Genomic DNA, 27722 nt, shown 5'->3' with positions numbered 1-27722 from the left:
AGAGAAAGACACATAACCCAGGCCTAAGCCAACCAGTTCATGCCATTCTCCTAACCACAATCACTGGTTCATAGTGAGCACATGATCTAAGTGGTCTTAACGGAGTGATGCTCCAATTTAATCTTTATGGGTAAGGGGAGAAAACCTGTTTTACCCTGGAGGGCATGGTGTACAGATACGAACAGCAAGAGCCACTTACACTCTGAGGGACACCAGCATGAAGATGGAGCTGATACACAGTAGCTAGCAAAGACAAGCAAGTTTCCGGGAAATGGAGCTAGCACCTCGATCAAACCCTGCTTAATGCCCAAGTGAACTCCGAATTTATAGTTACATTCTTTTTTATTGGTGAAGCCAGTTTGGGATGCGTTTTTCTGTAACCAGAAGCATTCTGACTACTGTAGCCCCTGAATGCTCCAAGTCCTTACCCACTTCTTTCCGCATCTTGTGTTCATTGATGTTGCTGTTCACGTCCTGGAGGGCGGAGGTGGCTCTCTGTAGGACCGGGTAGGCACTGGCATCAGGGAGTGTGTTCTCCAGGATCTTCTGCAGCAGCAAGGGGTACCTGGTAATCCTCTGCAGAGGAATTACCAGTAAGAAACTGAGGCCGGAAGGTCCAGCTTGAGGCCTGAGGGAGAAGGCTGGTGTTAGGTAGTTCATGGCATTCTCCTAACTATGGTCACTGGTTCATAATTAGCACATTGTGCATTTAAGTATTTAGGGGCAAAAAAGTCCTAATACTTGTAACTTCTTTTAAATAGTTTAGCATTGGCCGGGCATGGTGGCGCATGCCTGTAATCCCCACTCTTGGGAGGCTGGAGGATCGCACAGCTTCGAAGCCAGCCTCAGCTACTTAGTGAGGCTCTCAGCAACTTAGTGAGACCCTGTTTCCAAATAAAATATAAAATAGGTCTGGGAGTATAGCCTAGAGGTAGAAAGCCCCTGGGTTCCATCCCCAGTACCACAATAAATAAATAAATAAATAAATAAATAAATAAATAAATAGTTTAGCATTAAAATAGATGAAGAAAACAGTAAAATATTTTACTATTTTGCTTCTTTTAGAAGGTGGGCAATAAATGCTTATTCTATTATCCTATTTTTCTCTAAGTTTGACTTTTTTATTTTAAAAAGTAAACAAACAAGCCAAAAGCCTTACAGGAACAAATGCTGCTGCGGTTCATGCCAGATGGACAGGTGACTATTTCCAGCCTCCTTCTTGGTGGTGGAATTTCATCAGAAGTCCCCATAGTCAAGGGCACGTTATGAGGCTTTCCTTCATTTCTACCAGCAGCCCTTCCTGACTTCTTAGAAACTCAAAAACGCCACACCTCAACAGTCTGCGGTACCTCCTCCACAAAGACTCGCAAATGCTGCTCGGGACCACCCTCTGGTCTCTCCTTGATCAAGCCCTGGCCTTTTGTTTCTCTTCCTAAGGAAAACTCTCCAGATCAAATGTCCAGGAAAGAGCAGCCATGAGGCTAAGAACAGCCGGAGCAGGTGGGAGACCCTCGGAGGTGGCCGGGGTGGGGAGGCAGGCGGCGCCACCCTAACTGTGCATCAGGACACGCCTACGCTGCCCATCTGCTCTCCCCAAGGGTGTCCTGGAGCCCGGCTGACTGTGGGCAGCGGAGATGGAAACTGTTGGCAGACATTTTGCAAAACTCCATTTTCTGGGTTTGCTTTCCACGGGAAAGCGCCAATGGCTTCCTAGGAACAACTGTCACCTCTCAAATCAGAGGGTAAGGGGGCCTCCAAGAGATGATCACACCCCTTCTTCACAGTCCCCAGAGGGTCACTAGAGCATCATGGTGGCCACTCAAGTACAGCTTTGCTAAGGTAACGTGTAGAGAATGTGGGCTTTGGGGGTGGTACTAGGGATTGAAAATAGGGCCTTGAGCATGCAAGGCAGAACTCTGCCACGGAGCTACGCCCCTAGCCTTTTTGCAAATTTTATTTTGAAACAGGGCCTCTAAGCTGCCCAGTCTGGCCTCAAGCTTGTGATCCTCCTGCCTTGGCCTCCCTAGTAGCTGGGTTTATAGCCACGTACCACCACGTTTGGCAGAGAGGTCTTTTTACATAGCCTTCAGGTAGGTAATAAGCCTGCCAGCTACTATACGGAATTGGCTGTGCGAGAAAACCAGACTTCTTTTATTTTTATTTTTGTGGTACTGGGAATTGAGCCCAGGGGCATTCTACCTCTGAGCTATACCTCCAGCCCTATTTTTTTTTTCCCCCCCTTTGGTGGTACTGGGGTTCTTGGAAACCCTTCTCCCTCTGGGCTACACTCCCAGACCTATTTTACATTTTTATTTGGAAACAGGGTCTCTTAAGCCATGCGAGGCTAGCTTTGAACCTGTGCAATCCTCCTGTCTACACCTCCCAAGCGCGGGGATTACAAGTGTGCACCACCATGCCCGGCTTTATTCTTTATTTTTTAAACAGGGTCTCACTAAGTTGCAGAGGGCTTCACTAAGTAGCTGAGGCTGTCCATGAACCGCGATCATCCTATCTCAGCCTCCCAAGTACCGGATTACAAGTGTGTGCCACCACGCCCCACTCAAACAGGACTTCTTACAGGCTCTTGACAGAAGCAGGGAGCAGTTGGACAGTTTGTGAAATGCACAAACACTTTGCTAGATTGACCCCAGCCTAAAAATCTACTCACAGAAACACTGGTTCAAGCAAACAAGGAGAAAAGTGGAAGCTAGTCCACAACTCTATAATTGCAAATAATTGGAAACAACCCAAAAATCTATCAACAGGAGAATAATCAAGTAAATCAGACTTTATGAACTGTCCTGGAAAGAACTTTATGCATCCATTAAAAAGACTACAGGAAACCAAGCATGGTGGCATACGCTTGTAATCCCAGCATTTGGGAGTCTGAGACAGGAGGATCGTGGTTTACAGACAGCCTCAGCTACTTAGTGAGGCCCTCAGTAACTCAGTGAGACCTTGTTTCAAAATAAAGAATAAAAAATAGGGCTAGTAGAATGCACCTGGGTTCCATGTCCTGAACAACAACAACAAAAGACTATAGAAAGCTGGGCATGCACACCTGCATTTCTAGTATTTGGGAGGCTGAGACAGGAGGATGGCAGGTTCAAGAACAGGCTCAGCAATCTAGTGAGGCTCTCAGCAACTTAACGTTGCCCTGTTTTCAAATAAAAATAAAAAATAAAATAGGGCTGCAGGTGTGGCTCAGAGGTAGAATGCCCCTGGGTTCAATCCCCATTACCAGAAATAAATAAATAAAAAGACTCCAGGAAAGCCAAGTGTTGTGGCACACACCTGTAATTCCAATACTCGGAATGCTGAGACAGGATGGTCGCAGGTTCGAGGACAGCCTCAGCAAGTAGTGAGACTCTTACTAACCCAGTGAGATCTTGCTTAGAGGTATCTCAGAGGTAGAGTGCTCCTGGGTTCAATCTCCAGTAACACACACACACACACACACACACACACACACACTGTCAGAGACTGCAAGAGAACAATCCATACTGTTCTGAAAAGATTTTCATGAGAAGCCAGATATGGTGGTGCACGCTTGTAATCCCAGTACTTGGGAGGCTGAGACAGGAAAACTGCAGCTTTGCGGCCAACCTCAGCTACTTAGTGAGTCCCTTGGCAACTTAGTGAGACCCTAGTTTCAAAATAAAAAATAAAAAGGGCTGGGGGTGTGACTTGGAGGTAGAATTCCCTGGGCTCAATCCCTAATACAAAGAGAGTGAGTAAGAGGGAGGGACAGGAAGGGGGAGAGAGAGAGAGAGGGAGAGAGAGAGATCTATGTATCCATCTATCTGTTTGTAAATATACACAAAAAAAATAGAAAATTCGAATGGCAAGTGTTAACTATTGGGAAAGGGATGGAGAAATGGGAGATGAAGAGAAAATGGACTTTTTCTTTTCACTTTATATATTTGTATATGGTCTAAATTTTCTTTTTCTTCAATAAGCATATATTACTGTTTCACTGAAAACAATCAGCTGATAAGAGAAAACAAAGAAGGATATATTTGCCTTTTCCAAACTTTTCCTGGAGAGTTTGGAATTTGGGTGCTTGCCGCTGTACTGAGCAGCCTCTGCAAGGCTACTGGCACCTCGAACCAAGAGGACACTACACCGTAAGGTGGCACTTCTTGCTCTCTGAAAAGGTACATTCCTGAACGCTGACTTCCCAGGGAAGCGCTGCCTTACAAGACACGACAGGCAGCCGGGCGTGGTGGCGCACGCTTGTAATCTCTGTGCTTGGGAGGCTGAGACAGGAGGATCGCGCAGGTCCAAAGCCAGCCTCAGCTGCCTTAAGAGATCTGTTTCCAAATAAAATATAAAAATAGGTCTGGAAGTGTAGCCTGGAGGTAGAAGGCCCCTGGGTTCCATCCCTAGTACCACACACACACACAAAAAGACATGACAGGTGGCACTCAGCGGTGGAGCCTAACACGCATGTGCGCCAGGCCCTAGGTTCCACTCCCAGCATGGAAATAAAAGCACCCTGCCCTCGTATCCACCCAAATACAGGGTGGGGGAGGGAGAACCATGCATGTCAGGATCACAGACTCTAATTAAAGGTACAATCTAGTGGGGGTGTGGCCGCTTATGCTTGTAACCCAGCACTTGGGAGGGTGGCAAGTTCGAGCTATAGCAATGAGCAGAATTCTCTTCCTGGCAGAGCCTTGGGCCACACCTTCTTACAGAGGGCATCTTGGAAACTCGCAGGCCAGGGGACGCAGACATTTACTGGGCAGGGACCAGGCACCCTAGATGTCTTGCACGCACAGTCCTGCATCACAGAGATGAGCTCCACATTTCATGTGTCCCTCTGAACACGCAGAGCCTGGAAATGTACTGTGATTCCAAGGACCAAAGGATAATGTGTTGACACTTGGACTCTATCCAGTCAGTCACACAGCAAAATACTGGCAATCACGACGACACTCCCTCCTGCAGATGAGACTCAGGTCATTGGTGAGAATATGGCTCTGACTCACTTCCGCTGCCTCCCCGGTGGTTCATCTCATCCCAGCATCAATCAGGTCATATTCTTCTTTCTCTTACCAGGTACAGGTAAGTCACTTTTCTTTCCACTGCTCATCGCTATAGCTCATTGCTATGCTAAGGTCCACGCACTCTCTGCTCCTTCATTTTCTTACACTTTCTTTTTCCTGGTACTGGGGCTGGAACCCAGGGGCATTGTACCTCCAAGATACACCCCCAGCCCTATTTTTGATTCTTTATTTTGAAACAGGGTCTCACTGAGTTGCAAGGGCCTCACTAAGTAGTAGTTGAGGCTGTGCGTGAACTGCGATCCTCCCATCTCAGCCTCCCAAAGGCTGGGATTACAAGTGTGCGCCACCACGCCTGGCTTTTCTTACTGCACTTCTTATACAGATTTGCTCCAGGCTTTTCTTTCTTTAAATCCAATCTTGTTTATTATAAGTAGATACAGCACCTGATTGCTTCATTATATCTTTTAGTATTCTCATATCTGAGAATTTGCACACTGAAACATACACTGATTTATTAGAAATTATTTTCTTAGCTAGGCATTGTGGTGCATACCTAGAATCTCAGTATCTGAGAGGCTGGGACAGGAGAATCACAGGCTTCGAGATTCATGTACATAAATGTAGCAAGACTTTGTTTGTTTGTTTGTTTGTTTGTTTGTTTTTACGGTACTGGGGACGAAATCCAGGGGCATTCTAACTTCAAGCTATACCCCCAATCCCATTTTTATTCTTTATTTTGAAACAAGGTCTCACTGAGTTGCAAAGGGCCTCAGTAAGTAGCTGAGGCTGTTCTCAAACCCAGATCCTCCTGTCTCAGCCTCCCAAACGCTGGGATTACAAGTGTGCACCACCATGCCTAGGTGACTCTGTTCTGTTTTAAAATGGTAGAATGCTGCTGGGTTCAATTCTCAATACTGGAAAAGGAAAAATAAAAGAAATTATTTTCCTTTTCTCTTTAGTTTTACAGTTAAGCCCAATATATTGATTATTTGAAGTTATGCATAAGCTTAGTGTGGTGACGCATTCTTGTAATCTCAGTAGTTGGGAGGCTGAAACAGGAGGATCACAAGTCTGTGTGATCTTGGCACACATATCTAATCTCTGCGCAGCCAAGGAACCTACAAGAGCCGGGTTTTCCGAGTGTCACCGTGTGCCCTGCGAGCGTGCTCCAAGGAGCTGTTATTATTCCTCACCCCTAAGTAAAGTAGGTTCTGAGATTTGAAATTCAGGTGCCAGGTTAGACGAGCCAAGCAACCTGGTTCCAGAGCCTATGCGAGAAGCTCCGACTGCAGAAGTCGTGACCAGCGGCAGCCTCCATGACCCCAGGCCCACCTCGCCTCCAACAGGTGAGGACTAGGTGCCAACATGGAACGCCTGGAGCCGTAACAGCTCAGCTTCTGGCTGGCTTCTCTTGAAGAAGCAGAGATCTGGCCACAGATCTACAAGGCAAATGCCGCGGAAGGTTTGCAAAACCTGGCTGTAACAATCCCTACCCCGTCCCTACAACCCTCTGAAGGTGACGCGCCCTCCAGTCGGGGCTAGCCTTAGGACTTGACTGGAGCGATAATACAAAGACCTTGCCCTCACCCCTGCCCTCAGTGCTGTGACCACCACTGGAACAAGTCAGCCTGCGGGAAGAAGAAACTCATGACCAGAGCCAAGTTGCACACATGCCCCAGGTGCATGAATACGCTCAGTCAGGATCCACAAAGCTGCCATGCCGGTGACTGCAGATACGTGGGGTGCTCAGCCAGGCCCAGAAGAATCATCTGCTGAGCCCAGCTAGGCTACTAATATGTGGAGTGTCAGCTAAATAAATTTTTTTTTCTTTTTTCAGTACTGGGGATGGAACCCAGGAGCATTCAACCTCCAAGCTACACCCCCAGGCCTATTTTTTATTCTTTATTTTGAAACAGGGTCTCGCTAAGTTGCAGAGGGCCTCACTAAGCAGCTGATGCTATCCACGAACCGCGATCCTCCAGTTTCAGCCTTCCAAATGTTGAGATTACAAGCATGCGCCACCACACCCGACTTAAATAAATGTTTTAAAATCCATTGTGCTTCAGCCTGGAGGTAGAAGGGTTTCCAGGAACCCCAGTACCAAACAACAACAACAACAACCAAAAAAATTAAATCCACTGGGTGGGGGGGGGCGGGTTCGTAGCAAAAGCTACGTGACAGCAGTAGTCCCCTGAGGCTGTGCTGCAGCTACAGTTGGCCCACGGTCCGCTGTTTTGGGTTCACTGCAGTCCCTACCGCTCCCTTTTGTCCTACATCTGGAATCTGGTTTCTCTGGTTTCTTTTTGTGCACGTGTGTATGGAACTGGGGAATGAACCCAGATGTGTTCTACCTCTGAGCTACACCTCCAGCCTTTAAAACAGATTCTCACTAGGTTGACAGCAGTCTCACTACTTGCTGAGGCTGTCCTTGAACCTCTGATCCTCCTGTCTCAGGCTCCCAAGTACTGGGATTATAGATGTGTGCCACCGTGCCCAGCTTCCCTGGTTTCTGTAATCTGTCTTGTTCCTATAAAAATGTATTTAGCAACCCTTGAAAAAGCCTACATTTGTAAGACTCGGGAGAAAATCAGTAAAGCTTTTTTGGAGGCAGGGAGGAGCTAAGACACGGGGGCTTGAAATGGAGGCTTTGTAAAAAAAGGAAAGATTGAGAAGTGAGAGAAAAATAAGAGAGGAGAGGAGGAGAGGAGACAGGAGGCTCTGCTTGGGGTAATCTCATTTGCAGAGACCTAAGTCTACTCTGTCTTTCTCTTGGGTGTAAAGGAATGAATGTCTGAGCTGGTCATAGTGGTGCACACTTGTAATCCCAGCATTTGGGAGGCTGAGACAGGAGGATCGAGGTTTGCAGACAGCCTCAGCTACTTAGTGAGGCCCTTTTCAAAAAAAAAAAAAAATATATATATATATATATATATATATATATATATATATAGGGCTGGGGGTGTAGCTCAGAAGTAGAATGCCCCTGGGTTTCACCCCCAGTACTGCAGAGAGGGAGGGGGAGAGAGAGAAGAGAGAGGTGGGGGGAGGGAGGGAGGGAGAGAGAGAGAGAGAGGGAGGGAGGTAGGGAGAGAAGCCGGGCGTGGTGGCGCACACTTGTAATCCCAGTACTTGGGAGGCTGAGACAGGAGGATCACACAGGTTTGAAGCCAGCCTCAGCTGGTTGGTGAGGATCTCAGCAACTTAGTGAGACCCTGTTTCCAAATAAATTATAAAATAAGGCTGGGGTGTAGCCCGCATGTAGAAAGCCCCTGGGTTCTACCCCCGGTACCACAAAAAAAAAAAAAAAGAAAAAAAAAGAAAAAAGAAAAAAGGGATGTCTGAGTAAGATAAATTCATAGTAATGATAACTTCTACCCATCCTCAACCCCAATCTCTCTCTCTCTCTCTCTCTCTCTCTCTCTCTCTCTCTCTCTCTCTCTCTCTCTCTCATACACACACACACACACACACACACACACACACACACCAGGAAAACAACCATATATATATATTGTAATTTGTAATTGCTTGTAAATACAAAATAAGAACTACAAAAAGATACATAGGATGTGATAGTGCAAATTTGTAATCCCAGTACATGGGAGGCTGAGACAAGAGGATCTCAGGTGAGGCCCTGCAATTTAGTGAGACCTTGTTCCAAAATAAATATTTAGCCGGGGCATGGTGATACACGCTTGTAATCCCAGTACTTGGGAGGCTATGCTAGGAGAATCTGAGTTCGAAGCCAGCCTCAGCTAATGAGGCTTTCAGCAACTTAGTGAGACCCTGTTTCCAAATAAAATATAAAAAAATAGGCCTGGAACTGGATGTGGTGGTGCACGCTTGTAATCCCACATTTAAGAGGCTAAGACAAAAGGATTGTGGCTCGCAGACATCCTCAGCTACTTAGTGAGGCCCTTTGCAACTCATAGAGACCCTGTTTCAAAATAAAGAATAAAAAATAGGGCTGGGGTATAGCTCGGACGTAGAATGGCCCTGGGTTCCACTCCCAGTACCATAAAAAATAAAATAAAATAAAATGTCTGGGAGTGTAGCCCAGAGGTAGAAAGCTCCTAGGTTTCATCACCAGTATCACAAAAATAAATAAATAAATAAAGTTAAAAATAGGGCTGGGAGCCGGGCGTGGTGGCGCACGCTTGTAATGCCCGCGCTTGGGAGGCTGAGACAGGAGGATCGCGCAGCTTCGCAGCTAGCCTCAGCTACTTAGTGAGGCTCTCAGCAACTTAGTGAGACCCTGTTTCCAAATAAAATATTAAAAAGGTCTGGGAGTATAGCCCGGAGGTAGAAAGCCTCTGGGTTCCACCTCCAGTACCACCAAAAAAAAAAAATAGGGCTGAGAGTGTAGTCCAGAGGTAGAATTCCCCTTAGTTAAAAAAATAAATAAATAAAAAGAAAGAAAGAAAAGAAAAGATACATAGAAAACTTTTAAAAGTAGTTATCTTAACTTTAGGGGTGGTAAACTAGGCGTGGTGGTGCACGCTTGTATTCCCAGCATTTGGGAGGCTGAGACAAGAGGATCACAGTTCGAGGATAGCCTCAGCTACTATTTAGTGAGACCCTATTTCAAAATATAGAATAAAAAATAGGGCTGGGGGTGTAGAATGTCTCGGAGGTAGAATGTCTCTGGGTTCCATCCACAACAACTGTGGGGGTGGTAATTCAGTGAATAAAGGTTCCAGGTTGGGAAGATTCTTTTACTATGTAAATGTATATAATTTTTAAATTATGTAACTAATTTTAATAAAAATTTTAAATTAAAAAAATGTTCCCTACATTTCTTGCTCTGGAGCTTCTGCCCACGGGTGCCAGCTTTGGGATTTGAGGCCACTAGGGACAATTCTGACCCTTTTCTGCATGGCAAGACTTCAGCTGTCTGTAGAGGGACTCTAGGTAATGCACCCCTGCTTCCCATCACCCCTGCTGATGCCCCTGGTTCCCACCACATCACTGCCCTCCTCTGCAGCAGCTGAATGTTGTTCGCTAAGTGTCTCTATTTTTCTGCCTCTGGACACTTGGTAGGGTTCTGCACCCATCTCCTGGCAGGTGGATAAAGCAGTGATTAGTCCTGGCCAATGAGCTGTGGAAGTGATGGGTGTCAGCCAGAGCCATGAATACCAGTGCCTGACCTCCAGAGCTCCTTCTTCCTTTGTCACAGTTACTGCCAATGCTTCCGAAAGCAGCTGCTATGAGTAGGGCTCCCAGAGTGAGGGTGATAAAAGGAACCTCCCCCCCAGTGTAGCATAAGGAAGGTATAAATCTTGGTTACTCAAAACCACTGAAGTTTGGGAGCTGCTTTTTTTTAGCAGCATGGTTTGGCCTATCCTGACTGATACTGACAATAATCCTGCAGCTGCATGAGCAACCCCCAGTAGGACTGAGATTGGAAGTGGCCCTGGGCCTAGGGTCAATGGGACAGGAGCAAAGGCTATGTTGTCTGCTACTCACACCACTGCCTCAATGATTCCCTGGATCCCCTGCTGCAGGTCTGGCTCCTTCCGGTATATCTCCACCAGCTGCAGGGCCTGGTCATAGTTGGCACAGTAGACCTTATAGACTTGCTCAAACTCCTCTTGGAATTCCAGGAATAAGTTACCTGATGGCAAAGAAGCAACATGGAGTTATCGAGGTCATGCCTGTATGTTCTCTTGCTTTGAGCAGGGAGGTGGTGAGTAGGCAAGCCACCGCAGCTCAGCTGCGAGACCTCAGGCTCTACCAGCAAGTCACCACAGGCCAGTGACCGCATCTTCCTGAGTTTCTGGGTTTTCATCTCAGTTCCATAAATTGCTGAGGGACACATGGTGTAAGGCATAGGCCGGAGACCTATCAGTACAAAAGGCTGAGTATCCCTTATCCTAAATGCTTGGGACCAGAACTGTTTTAGATTTGGGATTATTTCGTATGTTGGGATTTTGCTTATACATAATAATTTTTCTTGGGGATAGGACCCAAGACTAAACAGGAAATTCATTGATGTACTGTATTAACCTTATACTCACAGCCCGAAGGTAATTTTACAGCATATTTTTTGGTGCACCTGTATTTTGACTGTGACCCATCACATGAGGTCAAGTGTGGAATTTTCCACTTATAGCATCATGCCAGTGCTCAAAAAGTTTTGAATTGTTTGAGTACTTTAGATTTTGTGGGTTTTCTTTTTTGGTGTGTGTGTGTGTGTGTGTGTGTGTGTGTGTGTGTGTTGATGGAAATTGAATCCAGGCACATTCTACTTCTGAGCCACACCCCCAGCCCTATTTTAGTTTTTATTTTGAAACAGGGTCTTGCTAGGTTGTTGAGGCTATCCTCAAAACTACAATCATCCTGTCACAGGCTCTCGGGTTCTTGGATTACAGGTGTGTGCCACCACACCCGGCATATTTTATGTTTTGGGATATAGAATTAAGGGTGATTAAACTATATATAAATGGCAGCTCCAGTTGCAGCAGTAATGGTAACGATGCCCGCAGCTGGACAATGCTTTAGAGCTTACAAAACACACTGGTGACCTTTCACTTATTTTATCTTCGCAACGAACTACATGGGGCAAGTACAACCAGGAACCCTGAGTTTATGAAGACACACATAGCAGCGCAGTGAGGGTAGTTACAAGCGAGCAAGGGCTTTGGTGTCAAAGAGAACTAAGGCCAGCCAGGTGTGGTGGCACACACCTTTAATCCCAAGATTAGAAGACTGAGATAGGAAGACTGAAGGTTCAAAGTCAACCTCAGTAATTTAGTGAGACTGTTAGCAATTTAGCAAGACCTTGTTTCCAAATAAAAAGCAAAATAGGGCTGAGGGTACAGTTCAGAGATAGAACAGCCCTGGGTTCAATCCCCACCACACCACACACACACACACACACACACACACACACACACACACCTAAGGCCAAGCTGGACTCAGTGATGCGTGCCTATAATTCTAGCGAAACCCTGTTTCAAATTACAAAATAATCCGGGTGTGTTGGTGCTTGCCTGTGATCCCAGTACTTAGACTGAGGCAGGTGGATCCAGGTTTGAGAACAGTCTCAGCAACTTAACAAGACTCTCACCTAGCGAGACTGTTTCAAAACAAAAAATAAGAAGGTCTGGGGATGTAGCTTGGAGGTAGAATGCCCCTGAGTTCAATTCCCAGTACCAAAAACAGTTAAATTAAATTTAATTAAATTAAAAGGGCTTGATGTGTGGCTCAGAGGTAGAATGCCCCTGACTTCAATCCCAGCACAGAAACAGAATAGAAAGAACTAGGGACAGACGTTAGAGTACTCCTTCCTCATCTTGTAATCTGGTGAAGTTTTCGGCCCTTCTGCCTGTCCATTTTCTCATCTATACAAAAGGCATAAAATTAGTACTCAGCTCCAAGCTCCACGTGGTGTGTGCGTATGTGTGTGTGTAAGTGTGTGTGTAAGATGATACATGTAAGAACACATGACATAAAGTTCCTTCACCAAATATTTGCCAACTGCTTATTTATTTATGTGCCAGACACTCTGCTAAGCTCTGTCAATGAAACAAAGCCCCTGCCCTTTGGAGTTTATACTAGAATGGGAAAAACAGACAATAATGACAGTGGACCCTCTGTGTCTGTGTGGACTCAACCAACCAGGAACCAAATGTGTTACAAAAGGAAAATGTGTCTGTACCAAACATCTACATTTTTCTTTCTTTCTTTTCTTTTTACGGTGGTACCAGGGGTGGAACCCAGAGGCTTTCTACCTCCAGGCTATACTCCCAGACCTTTTTTATATTTTTATTTGGAAACAGGGTCTCACTAAGTTGCTGAGAGCCTCACTAAATAGCTGAGGCTGGCTTCGAAGCTGCGCGATCCTCCTGTCTCAGCCTCCCAAGCGCGGGGATTACAAGCGTGCACCACCACGCCTGGCTTAACATTACATTTTTCATCTTGTCATTAGTCCCTTAACAATATAATGCAACAACTTTGTCCTTAGACTTTCCATTGCATTAAGTACTATAAGTAACCTAGAGATGATTCAAAGTGTGCAGGAAGATGTTCATAGGTGTTATACAAATACTATGCCATTTTATATAAGGAAGCTGAATGTCCATGGATATTTGGTATCTAAGGGGGCCCTGGAACCAATCGATCCCCTGCAGATCCTGAAGGATGGCTGAATAGTACATATGTCAGGTAGTGATGAATGTTGTGAATTAAACAAAGCCAAATATATATAAAGAGAGCTGGGTGTGGTGGTGCATGGTTGTAATCCCTGCGCTTGGGAGGCTGAGACTGGAGGAACACACAGGTTTGAAGCCAGCCTCAGCTACTTAGTGAGGCTCTCAGCAATTTAGCGAGACCCTGTTTCCAAATAAAATATAAAATAGGTCTGGGAGGGGAGCCCAGAGGTAGAAGGCCCCTGGGTTCCATCCCCAGTACCACCAAAAAAAAAAAAAAAGAGTTAGAGAATGGTGGAGGATCTATTTAAGGACGGCTTCTAAAAAAAGATGTGAGCCAGGCGTGGTGGTGCACACTTGTAATACCTGCACTTGGGAAGCTGAGACAGGAGAATCACACAGGTTCGAAGCCAGCCTCAGCTGGCTTAAGAGACCCTGTTTCCAAATAAAATATAAAATAGGTCTGAGAGTGTAGCCCAGAGGTAGAAGGCCCCTGGGTTACATCCCTAGTACCACAAATAAATAAATAAATACATAAATACATAAATACATAAATAAAAGGAAGATGTGAGTGTCAGCTGGACGTAGAGGTACACATTTGTAATTGGGAAGCTGGGAGACAGGAGGAGCACAGGTTCAAGACCAGCCTCAGCAAGTAGTGAGACTCTCATTAACCTGGTGAGAACATGCTTCAAAAAATAAAAATAAAATAAGGCTTGGGGCTGTAGCTTAGAGGTAGAGTGGGCCTGGGTTCAATCCCCAGTAACACACACACACACACACACACACACACAATAGGAGTGCCTATCAGAGACCAGAAGTTATGAGCCCCGGGAACTCAGGGGAGGGGTATCTCCGAGGCTTAAAAGAGCAAAGGCCAAAGCCCACCAAGCCAAGTCTAGTGGCACAAACCTGTAATCCCAGTACTTGGGAGGCTGAGACAGGAGGAACGCAAGGCAGGATAGCCTGGCATGAGGGCAACAGTGGGAAGGCAAGACTGGCTGGAGCAAGGTGAGCAGGGCACAAAGGAGAGCAGATGAAAGGGAGGCCGGGGCGGGGTCACATAAGGCCCCAGTGTAAGTGAGGGCAGCGAGGAGCTTGGACTTTATATAAGGGGCCAGGAAGCTGCTGGAGGGCTGCGAGCGGGGCAAGGCGATATGATTCCTGCTCAGTTTCAGCACACATATGCTAAATTTAGAACGGCTCGGGAAAGGTTATCACAGCCCCTGTGCAAGAGTGAAACACAAATCCACAAAGCGTTCCACATTTAAAAATTAGAAACGAATGAGCTTGGTTGCCTATGGGGGTTACGTGAAATAGGGTGGGAAGAAGCGGGGGTGGGGGAACAGCAGGGATGGGGAGGAGTGACGCTTTACTGAAAATACCTTTCTGTATAGTTCTGACTCTTGGGATCATGGTACTTCCCTGTTTCCAAATAAAAAACATAAAATAGGTCTGGGAGTGTAGCCCGGAGGTAGAAGGCCCCTGGGTTCCATCCTTAGTACCACCCAAAAAGAAATAATAATAATAATAATAATAATAATAATGATGATTTATTAATTAAAAAGAAAAATAATCAGCACTATGTTGAGACTAAACCAGGAATCAAACATGGTAGCAGGAATAGCTGTTAAAAGGCTATTAGAGAACGTGGGGTGTAGTGGCACACACTTGTAATCCCCGCACTTGGGAGGCTGAGACAGGAGGATCGCATAGGTTCAAAGCCAGCCTCCCTGGCTTAAGAGACCCTGTTTCCAAATAAAAATATAAAATAGGTCTGGGAGTGTAGCCCGGAGGTAGAAGGGTTTCCAGGAACCCCAGTACCACCAAAAAAAAAAAAAAAAAAAAAAGCCTATGAGAGCCAGGCATGGTGGCACAAATCTGTATCCCAGTACTTGGGAGGCTGAGACAAGAAAATCACAGGTGGGAGGACTGCCTCAACAAGTAGTGAGACTCTCATCAACCTAGGAAAAACCTGTTTCAAAACAAACAAAAAAACAGAGCCAGGGGTGTCGCTCAGTGGTAGAATGTGTCTAGATTCAATCCCCAGTAACACACACACACACACACACACACACACACACACACACACACACACATCTATTAGAATGCCCAGGCAAGAGTATCTGGTAACCCATGAGTTAGGAAGTGGTGAGGGTGAAGACAAACCTGTTAGCCACAATAGGGGAGGTGGGAACCAGGGACCCCAGGAAATCCAGCTGGCCCTCCCTACTGCTTGCCAAAGCCATCAGCAGGCCCTCTGACCTGGACCAGGCTTCCTCTGGTATCAGCAGATGGTGCCCAGAGAAGTGTGGTCCAGTTCTCAGCAAAGAGGCCGCAGTGAGATCACGAGCACAGGACCTTCCCGAGGGTAGGCTCAGCCAGTCCTCAGGGGTAACTGCCAGGAGAAGCTCCCAGAGCCAGGAAGAACAGGACAGGGCAGGCTACCCAAGGCTGCAGCAAGGGGTGTCTGTGGGGTAGGAGGTCAGCCAGATACAGAGGTGATCCTGATAGCTGGCATGAGCCCGGCCACTTAGGGTGGTTCTCAACATGTCAAAGAAACTGTCATACCAATGGGGCAGGGGCGTTTCAGCAACTGAAGGGCAGAGAAGGGTGAACTCCTGGAGAGCAGAGAGGCAGAAATGCCCAAGACAGCAAAGTAAAGGCTTCCCCCATCCCCTCCTATCCTGACTCATGGGGGAAGAAAGACATCTATTAAAATATGGTTTATGCCAGGCGTGGTGGCATACGCTTTTAATCCCAGTGCTTGGGAGGCTGAGACAGGAGGATCACACAGGGTCAAAGCCAGCCTCAGCTACTTAGTGAGGCTCTCAGCAACTTAGTGAGACCCTGTTTCCAAATAAAGTATAAAATAGGTCTAGGAGTAGAGCCTGGAGGTAGAAAAGCCCCTGGGTTCCATCCCCAGCCCCACAAAACAGTCTTGCCTGTGGCCCAAAAAATCTTTTAAGATGCTGTTACTACCCCACAGGGAAAGAGCTTTCCTTACACAGCAAGACCTGAGGGCTGGAAGGGGACCACGGAAGAGCTGGCAGGAGCCAGAGTAGCCTGATATGGCACAGAGTTGCACCAAGAAGAAAAACCATGTGGGTCCTTTATGCCTCTTTTTAGCTAAGCACAAGGGACAAAGGAAAAAGAAGCGCTATAGCTTGCATGTGGCCCGTGAGGTTCATGCATCAGAAGCTTAGGCGGCTCACAACAGTGCTGACAGGTGGGACCTCTGGGCAGTGATCAGATCGGGGGACCAGACACTATTTGAGGGCCCTGCTGCCTCTGCTGTGGTGCTTCAGGGATCCCTATAACAGGCTCCCATTAAGCTGCAGTTCCCTAGAAGTCTGTAGAAAGTTCAACTGAGGATGGTCCACCCATGGGCTCTATCCAACATCTCCCCTCTTGCTTACCAATTAGGTACACTTGCTCCTCTTCTTTGGAGGTTATCTCCTGCAGACCAGGAAGAAATCTGCTGCTCACCTGGATGATCTCATCAATGTTTGAGAATAGGACATCCAGGTCTCCCTGTGGTAGCTGAAAGACAGAAGCCATTAGGAGGTGGCTGGGAGCCTGGGAGAGAGCCTTTACGTGCAGCTTTGGAGACTGGTCCAGACCACTCACACCAGTGTCCTACCACTTTTTGTAAGGCTGACTGCCCCACTGAAATGTCTGCAATCTTATAAGGTAGGAATGTTCATTACTCTTTAAGAAGAGATGAAGACCTCAAGTATTCAAGATGGAAGGAAAGCTGAACTAGGGTTTTATCCCTGGGTCTGCTGCCAACTGTCATTTTTCTCCTCCCAGTTTCCCCATCTGTCATTTGATGGTGGAAAGTTAGACTTCTCACCATTTCTTGGAGACACCCGGTATCTACCACCATTACCCAAAGATACCCTAAGAATGAGTCCAAACTTTAGCTCCTTATGAGCCAGGCTATACCACTGTTAAAAGGGTACAGAACAAGTTGGGTACACTGGCACATGTCTGTAATCCTAGTACTTTGGAAACTGAGATAGGAGGATCACAAGTTCCAGGACAGTCTCAGCAACTTAGTGAGATACTGTTTCAAAATAAAAAATAAGAGCCAATGGCCCATGCTTGTAATCCCAGCGCTTGGGAGGCTGAGACAGGAGGATCGCACAGGTTCTAGGCCAGCCTCCGCTAATTTAGTGAGGCTCTCAGCAACTTAGTGAGACCCTGTTTAAAAATACAAACTAAGAGCCCGTGGCCCATGCTTGTAATCCTTGCACTTGGGAGGCTGAGACAGGAGGATTGCACAGGTTCTAAGCCAGCCTCAGCTACTTAGTGAGGTTCTCAGCAACTTAGTGAGACCCTGTTTCCAAATAAAGTATAAAACAGGTCTGGGAGGATAGACTGGAGGTAGAAGAGCCCCTGGGTTCCACCCTCAGTGCCACACACACACACACACACACACACACACACACATACATACACACACAATTTAAAAAAATAAAATAAAAAATAAAAGCCAGGCCTGGCAGTGCATGCTTGTAATCACAGTACTTGGGAGGCTATGCCAGCAGGATCACATCTTCAAAGACAGCCTCAACAAGTAGGAAGACTCTCATCAACTCACTGAGACCCTGTTTCAAAATAAAATAATGAAAATAGGGCTGGGGGTGTAACTCAGAGGTAGAATGCTCCTGGTTTCAAACCCCAGTGCCACAATAAATAAATAGACAAACAAACAAATAATTTAAAAATAAATTAATAAAATCGAAATTAAAAAGGGCTTGGGGTAAAAATCAGGGATGGAATGCCCCTGGCTTCAATATCCAGTACCAACAAAATAAATTTTAAAATTTTTAATTTTTTAAATTTATGAGTTGAGTATGTCACTTGGAGGTAGAATGTCCCTTGTTCTATCTCCAGTACTAAAAAAAAAAAAAAATGCAGAACTCTATATGTGCACAGGCATGGAATCGTGCTGGGACCCTCATCAGCGGGAAAGCTAACTGCACTACAATGTGTAGAGAATGTTCTCAGTTTGCTAAAATAACAACATATATTTGTTTGCTTAGTACGCACAGAGAAATAGCCTAATTTCTGAAAGGTAAAATAAGAGAAGTCTTTTACTTTCTACATTTTATACGTTATTATTTTCATTCATTCAAGAATCACTAACTAGCCTGGCATGGTGGCACACACTTGTAATCCCAGTACTTGGGGACTAAGACAGGGGGATGGCAGGTTTGTGGCCAGCCTCAGATGCTTAGTGAGGCCTCACAACTTAGCGAGACCATCTTTCTTTCTTTCTTTCTTTCTTTCTTTCTTTCTTTCTTTTTCTTTTTCTTTCTTTTTTAATTTTTTTGGTGGTACTGGGGTTCTTGGAAACCCTTCTACCTCCAGGCTACACTCCCAGACCTATTTTATATTTTTATTTGGAAACGGTCTCTTAAGCCAGCAAGGCTGGCTTCGAACCTGCTCGATCCTCCTGTCTCTGCCTCCCAAGCGCGGGGATTACAAGCGTGTGCCACCACGCCCGGCAGCGAGACACTATTTCAAAAATAACGAATAAAATATAGGGCTAGGAATGTAGCTCAGATGTAAAATGCCCCTGGGTTTAATCCCTAGTAACACACACACACACACACACACACACACACACACACACACACAAAAGAATCACTAACTTCCAGGCATAGTAGCACATGCCTGTAATCCCAGTACTTGGAAGGCTAAGATAGGAGGATCTCATGTTCAAGGCCAGCCTCAGCCTTCAGAGAGCCCCTCATGAACTGTTTAAAAATAAAATAAAATTAAAAGGGCTGTGGGTGTAGCTATGAGGTAGAATGCCTCTGGGCTCAATCCCCAGCATCAGAAAAAAAAAAATCATTGACAGTACATTCTTTGTGTGTCCAGGCTAAAAAATATTGAATTAAACAGTCTTTGCCCTTCTGGAGCACACATCCTTGAAATTATATAGCAAGAGCCTGTATTACTTCTGCAACCAGAAAAAGAAGATGTAAAAAATGAGAACTATAATAGAAACTCATGAGAGTAGTAATTTCTCCATGTCACCACCCTGCAAATGAGACAATTAGAATGTAGGTCAGTTTAAGCAATCTGTTCTAAACTGGAAAAGGACTTGTTCATTAGCTCACTTAATTCTCCTAGGGGATTATTCCTCTCTCCCCATCAGCAGATAAATACACCAAGACCCTAAGCCAGGCAAGGCCTTGCTGAAGGTTGCACGCTCAGTAAATGGCAGCCCTGGGGCTCTGGTCCAGACTATCAGACTTCATACCCACCATGTTTGCTTTCCATCCAGCCCGCCCCAGGACAGACGAGAGGTCCCGCATCTGTAAGCCTGCCCCATAAAGGTAGGCAGTGGGTGGTCCTGCCCCAGTACCTGCTGCAGGCGGTCTCTGATGGAGACACAGAGTCGGAGCATGTGCAAATAGGAGACCTCAGTGTCCACAAGCTCCCTGACAGCCAGCCTCTGATGGAGCAGCAGTTTGTCCTCAGGGCTGCCACCTTCCCCGTCCGGACTCCCTGACCTGGAGGACGGCTTGTCAGCCCCAGGATCAGACATGTCTGCAGGTTCTGGAAAAACAAAACAAAACCATCCCAATTCACTTCCAGGAGGTCGATTGGGAAATGTCCCTCATTTGAAGCCAGGTCTAAAAACACATTTGGCTGCAGACAGAGTTGAGATAAACTACTCATTAGCATTTGTGGGCAGTATCTGGATACACAAAAAGGCAAACAACAGCTCAGATCATTGCTGACATTTTTAATTCATTTCCCAGAACTCAGACAATGTGCTTTCCTTCTCTTTTCCCCCCAGCTTTTGACCCAGATTTCTTTATCTGGTTCAGCTTAGTCCCCCTCACCCTCTCTCTCCCAGCAATCCCCCTCTCTCGCTGTCCCAGCAGGACACACAGCCTATCACTTGGGCTATTTCCACAGGCTCTGGAATCGTCCTTCCAAATCCAAACCTCTCTCCTGCTGCCACCCATACACACTCGTCCTGGACATGTTTCTAGTTTAAAGTCCCAGAAACAAAGCTCGTGATCACAGCAGTCCCTGTTGTAAGACTTTTATAGCTCCCTGCTGCTCAGTGGCCCGTTCAACCTCATTTTCCCTCCAGCCAAAGAGAATGCAATGCTTCACTCCACACCTGCACCGTGGAGTCCTGCTTTGGTGCTTTTGCACCTGCTGTGCCTCCAACATTAATCTCCTCTGAGGCCATTCCCGATCCTCCCCCTTCTCACTCTCACCAGTTGTACTATTCTTCTCCCGCCACATCTTCATTTCTAAAATTTTAAATTTTTAAAGGGCATTGGTATGTGGACAAAATGACCTGAAAAAAAGAAAACTTTCTATTTCCAAACACTTAGAAATGCCAGATCAGCTGTAAAAAAAAAAAAAAAAAAAAAACTTCCCTTTAACTGCATGGCAGAGCTTGCAAGAGAGTAAAAGAAAATCATGCGGGCCCAAAGCAGAGGAAACGGCCCAGAGCAGGGAGCCCCTGAGCAGATGCAGCTGTGGTCCACCACGGAGGGGCCAATCTTAGCAAATGGGGACCCTCAAGGACCTCACAAACAATGTATTGGTCCGGAAAAATAAGTCTTCCCATCCTCATAGAAAATGACAAAATTACTCTCCATGATGGCTTGGGTCTTAGATAAATTGGTTTTCTGGGTGCCAAATCAAGGAAAATAAAAGGGCTAAAGAGACAGCAAATGTTTTGGCCCTTGTCCTCCAGGGTCAGCTAGGATCCAGGGAATGATAGTCAGGTCTCTAAAGGACCTTGATCAGGGGGATCCTGAACACTCCAGAGACGAAGAGGCAATCAGCACATATTCTGCAAGGAGTGTCCCTAACACTTTCGAGGGACGCCATGTAGTCAGCAAGATTCTAACTCAACCTGACAGATGGCACACTGGTAGAAAGAAAAAAACCAAGAGCCAAGGTACTCCTTAAAAGTCTCTAAGAAGCCGAGCGTGGTGGCACATGCTTGTAATTCCAGTGTTTGGGAGGCTGAGACAGGAGGATCCAGGTTCACAGCCAGCTTCAGCAACTTAGTGAGGCCCTCAGCAACTTAGTGAGACCCTGTTTCAAAATAAAAAATTAAAAATAGGGCTAGGGGTGTAGCTCAGAAGTAGAATGCTCCTGGGTTCAATCCCTGGTACCACCTAAAAAATAAAAGTTCCTAAAGTTCCGAAGAGCCAGGGATAGTGGTGCATGCCTATAAAACCAGTACATGGGAGGCTGAGACAAGAGGATCACAGGTTTGAGGCCAGCTTCAGCAACTTAGCAAGAATCTTTCTCAAAATAAAAAATAAGCCAGGCGTCGTGGCGCACACTTGTAATCCCTGGACTTGGGAAGCTGAGACTGGAGGATCATTCAGGTTCGAAGCAGCCTCAGCTGGCTTAAGAAGACCCCGTTTCCAAATAAAATATAAAATAGGTCTGAGAGTGTAGCCCGGAGTAGAATGCCCCTGGGTTCCATCCCCAGTACCACCAAAATAATAATAATATAAATAATAATAATAATAATAATAATAATAAGCCTAGAGGTGTAGCTCAGAGGTAGAATGTCCCTATATTCAATTCTCAGTACCAAAAACAAACAATAAAATGTCCATAAAAAACCGGACATGGTGGTGCACACTTGTAATCTCAGTACTTGGGAGGCTGAGACAAGAAGATCACAGGTTTGTGGCCAGCCTCAGCCATTTAGTGAGGCTTTGTTTCAAAATAAGGAATAAAAAAAAAGGTAGAATGTCCCTGGGTTCAATCCCCAGTACCACACACACAAAAAAAATCCATGAAGTAACCCCTGAGGAACCTTGATTGACCTTATTAGTAAGAAGGAAAAAGGTTAATTTTTGGTCAACATAAGACGACCTACTTGGTCTTAAATATCCAGCAGGAATGTTAAACCAGAAACAAATGTGCTATTATTGGAGTTAAAGAAACACTAACCCCACAGTGGTGGCACATGCTTGCAATCTCAGTATTTGGGAAGCTGAGACAGGAGGATTGCAGGTTCTCAGCCAGTCTTGGCTACTTTGTGAGGCCCTCCACAATTTAGTGAGACTCTGTTTCAAAATAAAAAATAAAATGGGAGCTGGGCGTGGTGGCTTGTGAGGCTTGTGAGGCTGAGACGGGAGGGTTGCAGGTTTGAAGCCAACCTCAGCAGCTTAATGAGACTGAGCAATTTAGTGAGACCCTGTTTCCAAATAAAATATAAAATAGGTCTGGAGGTATAGCTTGGAAGTAGAAGGCGCCTGGGTTCCATCCCTAGTACCACCAAATAAATAAATAAATAAATAAATAAATAAATAAGCTGGGTATGGTGGCACACACTTGTAATCCCAGCATTTGGGAGGCTGAGACAGGAGGATTCAGGTTTGCAGACAGCCTCAGCTACTTAGTGAGGCACTTTGTAACTGAGTGAGACTGTTTCAAAATAGAGAATAAAAAATAGGGCTGGGGGTATAGCTCAGACGTAGAATGTCCCTGGGTTCCATCCCCAGTACTGCAAAAATAATTAAATAAATAAATAAATAAATAAATAAATAAATAAATAAAATGGGACTGGGGTGTAGCTCAGAGGTAGAATATTCCTGGGTTCAATCCCCAGGATCCTACACAACCACAAAAAAAAAAAACTATATTTATATGGAGCCATTTAAAAGAAAAAGACTCCCCTCCCCCACACATGTTCATAATTTATTTAATTAGACATCTTCCGACTTTGGCTTCCTCTTATATTCTGCTTTGTAATTTACTTTCAGGCCTAAGCATCTGGTTGTTTTCACTTTATATACTTCAGTCCTTGAAGACTCAGCTCGTCCCCTATCTCATGTTCCAGTTTACTACCAGCCAAGAAACCTATGAAGTGAGATTGTCTGATATCCTAGTCTCCTCAAGGTCAAAGAATGTACAAGGCAAAATGGGAATTACAACAGGGACTTAAGAGAGGCTGCCTTTTCTAAAAGCAATAATTCTACTTAGACCTGCAGGTGTCCCCATGGGTAACTAGGAGCAGGAAAAAACTTGGCATCTCTGCCTGCACTTTATATCTGTCACCTTTATTATCTCAAACTTTTTTTTTTTTTTGGTGGTGGTACTGGGGTTCCTGGAAGCCCTTCTACCTCCAGGCTACACTCCCAGACCTATTTTAACATTTTTATTTGGAAACATGATCTCCTAAGCCAGCATGTGCAGCTGGCTTCGAACCTGCGCGATCCTCCTGTCTCTGCCTCCCAAGCGCGGGGATTACAAGTGTGCGCCACCACGCCCGGCTCAGCACTGCACCTAAACATGGTAATCAACTGAGGAGTATTCATCTAAAAACTGCTAGAAAAAGGTTTATTAGCCTTAAATGCACCACATCTGTTGTGTCTGCCTTCAAAACTAGGACAAGATCTACAAAGGTGTTTCAACTGTCAGTTTTTACAGTCTTGTTTAAGATTGCTGGAGTTGCACCTAGAAGCCTTGGGTTGCCTCACACCTAGCAGTGGGAGCCTTGTGGGCACATCGCCCTATGAGGGGGCTGGCCATCTAAGCTGGAGCAATCATCTCATGGGGTATGAATCCCCTCCAGTATCCCTTCCAGGATCGCAGTTCTGATAGGTTAACATCCTGAGTAGCAAGTGGAAATTGCCCCCTTAAGTGATAAGGAACTTTTCCAGAGCCACCTGGCAGAAGCAGAACTGAAATAATGATCAACCAGACCACACTCTGACCAAGACTGCTTAGTTATGCATACGTCCCACCCTCCCCCACTTTGCCTGACCCCAATGCTTCCTTTATGGAAACCTAAAGCTTATGGCAGGGCTGAGACATTTGATCTCATCGCCTTCTCAGTATAGCTAGATTCATGGCCAAAGTTCTTTTCTTTTTTCTTTCTTTCTTTATTTATTTGGTGGTACTGGGGATAGAACCCAGAGGCTTTCTACCTCTGGGCTATACTCACAGACCTATTTTATACTTTACTTGGAAACAGGGTCTCACTAAGTTGCTGAGAGCCTAAGTAGCTGAGGCTGGCTTCGAACCTGTGTGATCCTCCTGTCTCAGCCTCCCAAGCTCTGTGATTACAGCGTTCGTTCGCCACCACGCCTGGCCAAAGTCCTTTTCTTAGCTGGGCATGTGGTAAGTGCACACCTGTAACCTAAGTACTTGGGAGGCTGAGACAGGAGGATTGCAGGTTCAAGGCCAGCCTCAGCAATTTAGGAAGACTTAGAAAATCTAGCAAGACCCTGTTTCAAAACAAAACAAAACAGAAACCATAAAAAGGGCTAGGGGTATAGCTCGTAGGCACAATACCCCTGAGTTCAATCCCCAGTGCTCTCCCCACACGCACAGTTATTTTCCTGCGTTACACCATTAATTTTCTGTTTGATTTTAGCATGAGTGGCCTGACCTGGTTTGTTGGAACCCCTAATGTCAGGCTTATGGCCTAGGATTCTGGTAACAGTCGTTGACAAATAAAATATCTCCAAAGAACACATCTTTAACCAAGGCCACAGATGACCACACCCTGCAGATGAGTGAAAAATCTAAAATTACAAATGCCCATCTGAGTGAGCTAAGCCAAAACAACAGAGAGTAGGATTAGACCCCAAACTATCAGCTAAACACTACGGCCAGTTTCCATGGTACATGCCTAGAATCCCAGCTACTCAGAAGGCTGAAACAGGAAGACTGCAAGTTTAATGCCAGCCTGGGCAACTAAGTGAGACCCTGTCTCAAAATAAAAACTAAAAAGTAGCCGGGCATGATAGAGCACGCTTGTAATTCTAGTACTTGAGAGGCTAAGACAGGAGGATCACAGATTCGCAAACAGCCTCAGCTACTTAGTGAGGCCTTCCACAATTTAGTGAAACCTTGTTTCAAAATAAGGAATAAAAATAGAGCCAGGCCTGGTGGTGAACACTTGTAATGCCAGTATTTGGGAGGCTGAGACAGGAGGATTGAAGGTTTGCTGCTGTGTCAGCTGCTTAGTGAGGCTCTCCTCTACTTAGTGAAACCATGTTTCGAAATGAAGTATAAAAAAAAATAGGTCTGGGGGTGTATCTCAGAGGTAGAATACCTCTGGGTTCAATCTCTAGTACTGCAAAAATTTAAAAATTTAAAAATTTAAAAACTAGGTTTGGAGCTGGGCGTGGTGGTCTATGCTTGTAATCCCAGCATTTGAGAGGCTGAGACAGGAGGATCGTGGTTTGAGGACAGCCTCAGTTACTTAGTGAGGCCCTTTGCAACTCAGTGAGCCCTGTTTTAAAATAAAGAATAAAAAATAGGGCTGGGGCTGTAGCTCGGAGGTAGAATGCCCTTGGGTTCCATCCCTACTACCCCCACCCCCAAAAAAAAGAAACACCATGCCTGGCTTTTGTTGGTTAATCAGCCATTTAAATATCTTCTTTGAGGCTGGGTATGGCTTGTAATGGAGGGCCACCAGGTGCTGTGTGCATGTATGTCACTGTCAATATGATTTACATTATGATGTGAGACTATCATGCACCAATAAAAGCATATTTTAGGCCGGGTGTGGTGGCACATACATGCAATTCCAGTACTTGGGAGGCTGAGACAGGAGGATCACAGGTTCATGGCCAGCCTCAGATACTTAGTGAGGCCTTCTGTAATTTAGTGAGACCTTGTTTCAAAGTAAGGAATAAAAACATAGGAGCCAGGCTTTGTAATCCCAGCACTTAAGAGTCTGAGATAGTGGGGCGTGGTGGCGCACGCTTGTAATCCCCGCACTTGGAAGGCTGAGACAGGAGGATCACGCAGGTTCGAAGCCAGCCCCAGCTACTTAGTGAGGCTCTCACAACTTAGTGAGACCCTGTTTCCAAATAAAAATATAAAATGGGTCTGGGTGTATAGCCCAGAGGTAGAAAGCCTCTGGGTTCCACCCCCAGTACCACCAAAAAAAAAAAAAAAAAAAAAAAAAGAGTCTGAGATAGACTTCCGGGAAGATGGTGACCACGAAAAGCAGCATTCATGAATCCTGCTAACACCCAATCTCTATTGACACAAAATCAGCGCTTTTCATAGCCAGAAAACACTCTCAGCAGAGAAATAAAAAATGTAAACACAAGGGACAGAGAAAAAGAAGACTAGAAGAACAACCAGAGACCAGAAACCAGGCTGCACTGTGGAGCCACACCCGGCACCATCATGCCTCACAGCACCAGGCTCCAGAGAGGAAAGGTCAACAAGGAGCTGAAGTGAGCAGCTGTGGATCATTCGGGTGTAATTCAGCAGTTATTTCAGTGCAAAGAACGTCTAAAACTCCCAGTGGCCAAGCTCATCCGGCCTTCCAGGGACTCAGAACAGAGCTCAAAACCAGAAAAAAAATAGGCCAGTCTCACGGCCGAGGGCATAACAGTGGCGCCATACTGCCAGCAGTGGCGGTGAGTTCACCAAACACGCAACAGCTCCAGATCAGCATGCACAATAACTGTAAGTGAAATTGCAGCCCCCTACAGGAAAAATTTCAGCACTGCACCCCCAGGGACTTGCACAGCTTTGATAATCTCTCTGGGTCTGAGATTTTGCAGTCCAACCCAGTGAAGGAGAAGTGGTAGCAAAGATACCACACCCTAGTCGCAGCTCCCTGTGGGAAAATGCCCAACCCGGCACCCCCACGGTCTCGCGCAGCCTCGATTAACTCCCTGGGTCTGAGACTTTACAATGCAACCCAGTAAAGGAGTAGTGGCGGCTGAGATTACCACAAACTCGAGATCCAGAGTACCCTAAGTGAAGTCGTGGTGACCTAGGGAAGAACCTGGAGAAGGCACAAACTTCTGAAATGATGGGAAAGAGGAACAATAGAGCAATGAACGCCCACAACACCATAATATCAGAACCTGATAACACAGAGATTCAGAGATCTCCAGAAGATCAAATCAGGAATATAACTGTAGAAATAATACAGGACTTTCAAAAAGAATTTAGAGAGTCTACAAGAAATAAAGGATGCAATCATTGAAGTAAAGGCAGCAATTCAAACTATAAACAATCGATTAGACCACATGGAGAATAGAATCTCACTCCTAGAAGATGATCACTCCAAAAACGAATGCATAATTTATAACTTAGAAAAAAATATCAGACATCAGGAATCTGATATTTAAGAAATATGGGCCCATTTTAAGAGCGCTAACCTAAGAATAATCAGAATAGAGGAGGGAAAAGAAGGTGAAACGAAAGGGATCAATAATCTCTTCAAAGAAATAATAGCAGAAAATTTTCCAAACATAGAGCAAGAGGTCGATACACAGGTCCAGGAAACTTACAGAACTCCCTTTAGATCAGAAAAAAGGTTCCCCCCCACCACATAACTGTCAAAATGACCAATGTAGAAGCCAAGCAGAGATTTTTTTTTTTTTTTTTTTTTTTTTTTTTTGTGGTACTGGGGGTGGAACCCAGAGGCTTTCTACCTCCGGGCTATACTTCCAGACCTTTTTTATATTTTATTTGGAAACAGGGTCTCACTAAGTTGCTGAAAGCCTCACTAAGTAGCTGAGGCTGGCTTCGAACCTGTGCGATCCTCCTGTCTCAGCCTCCC

General features: G+C 45.6%; 1 protein-coding gene across 1 annotated transcript in view; it reads right to left on the bottom strand.

The window, feature by feature from the left end:
• Positions 1-19727, bottom strand: part of ARHGEF37 (Rho guanine nucleotide exchange factor 37) — a gene marked incomplete at both ends in the record, with an annotated part of 38406 nt that extends 18679 nt beyond the window's left edge. The window contains 4 exons of the mRNA XM_080699407.1: positions 429-628; positions 10479-10626; positions 16582-16705; positions 19545-19727. Coding sequence (XP_080555533.1) covers positions 429-628; positions 10479-10626; positions 16582-16705; positions 19545-19727 — 655 coding nt within the window. The remainder of the gene's footprint in view (positions 1-428; positions 629-10478; positions 10627-16581; positions 16706-19544) is intronic.
• Between the last annotated feature and the right edge of the window lie 7995 nt (positions 19728-27722).

Source organism: Muscardinus avellanarius (genome assembly GCF_963383645.1).
Source record: "Muscardinus avellanarius genome assembly, chromosome: 7".
NCBI classification, from domain to species: Eukaryota; Metazoa; Chordata; class Mammalia; order Rodentia; family Gliridae; genus Muscardinus; species Muscardinus avellanarius.
Note: the sequence above shows the minus strand (reverse complement) of the source record. Positions and strands in the feature narration are given on the sequence as shown.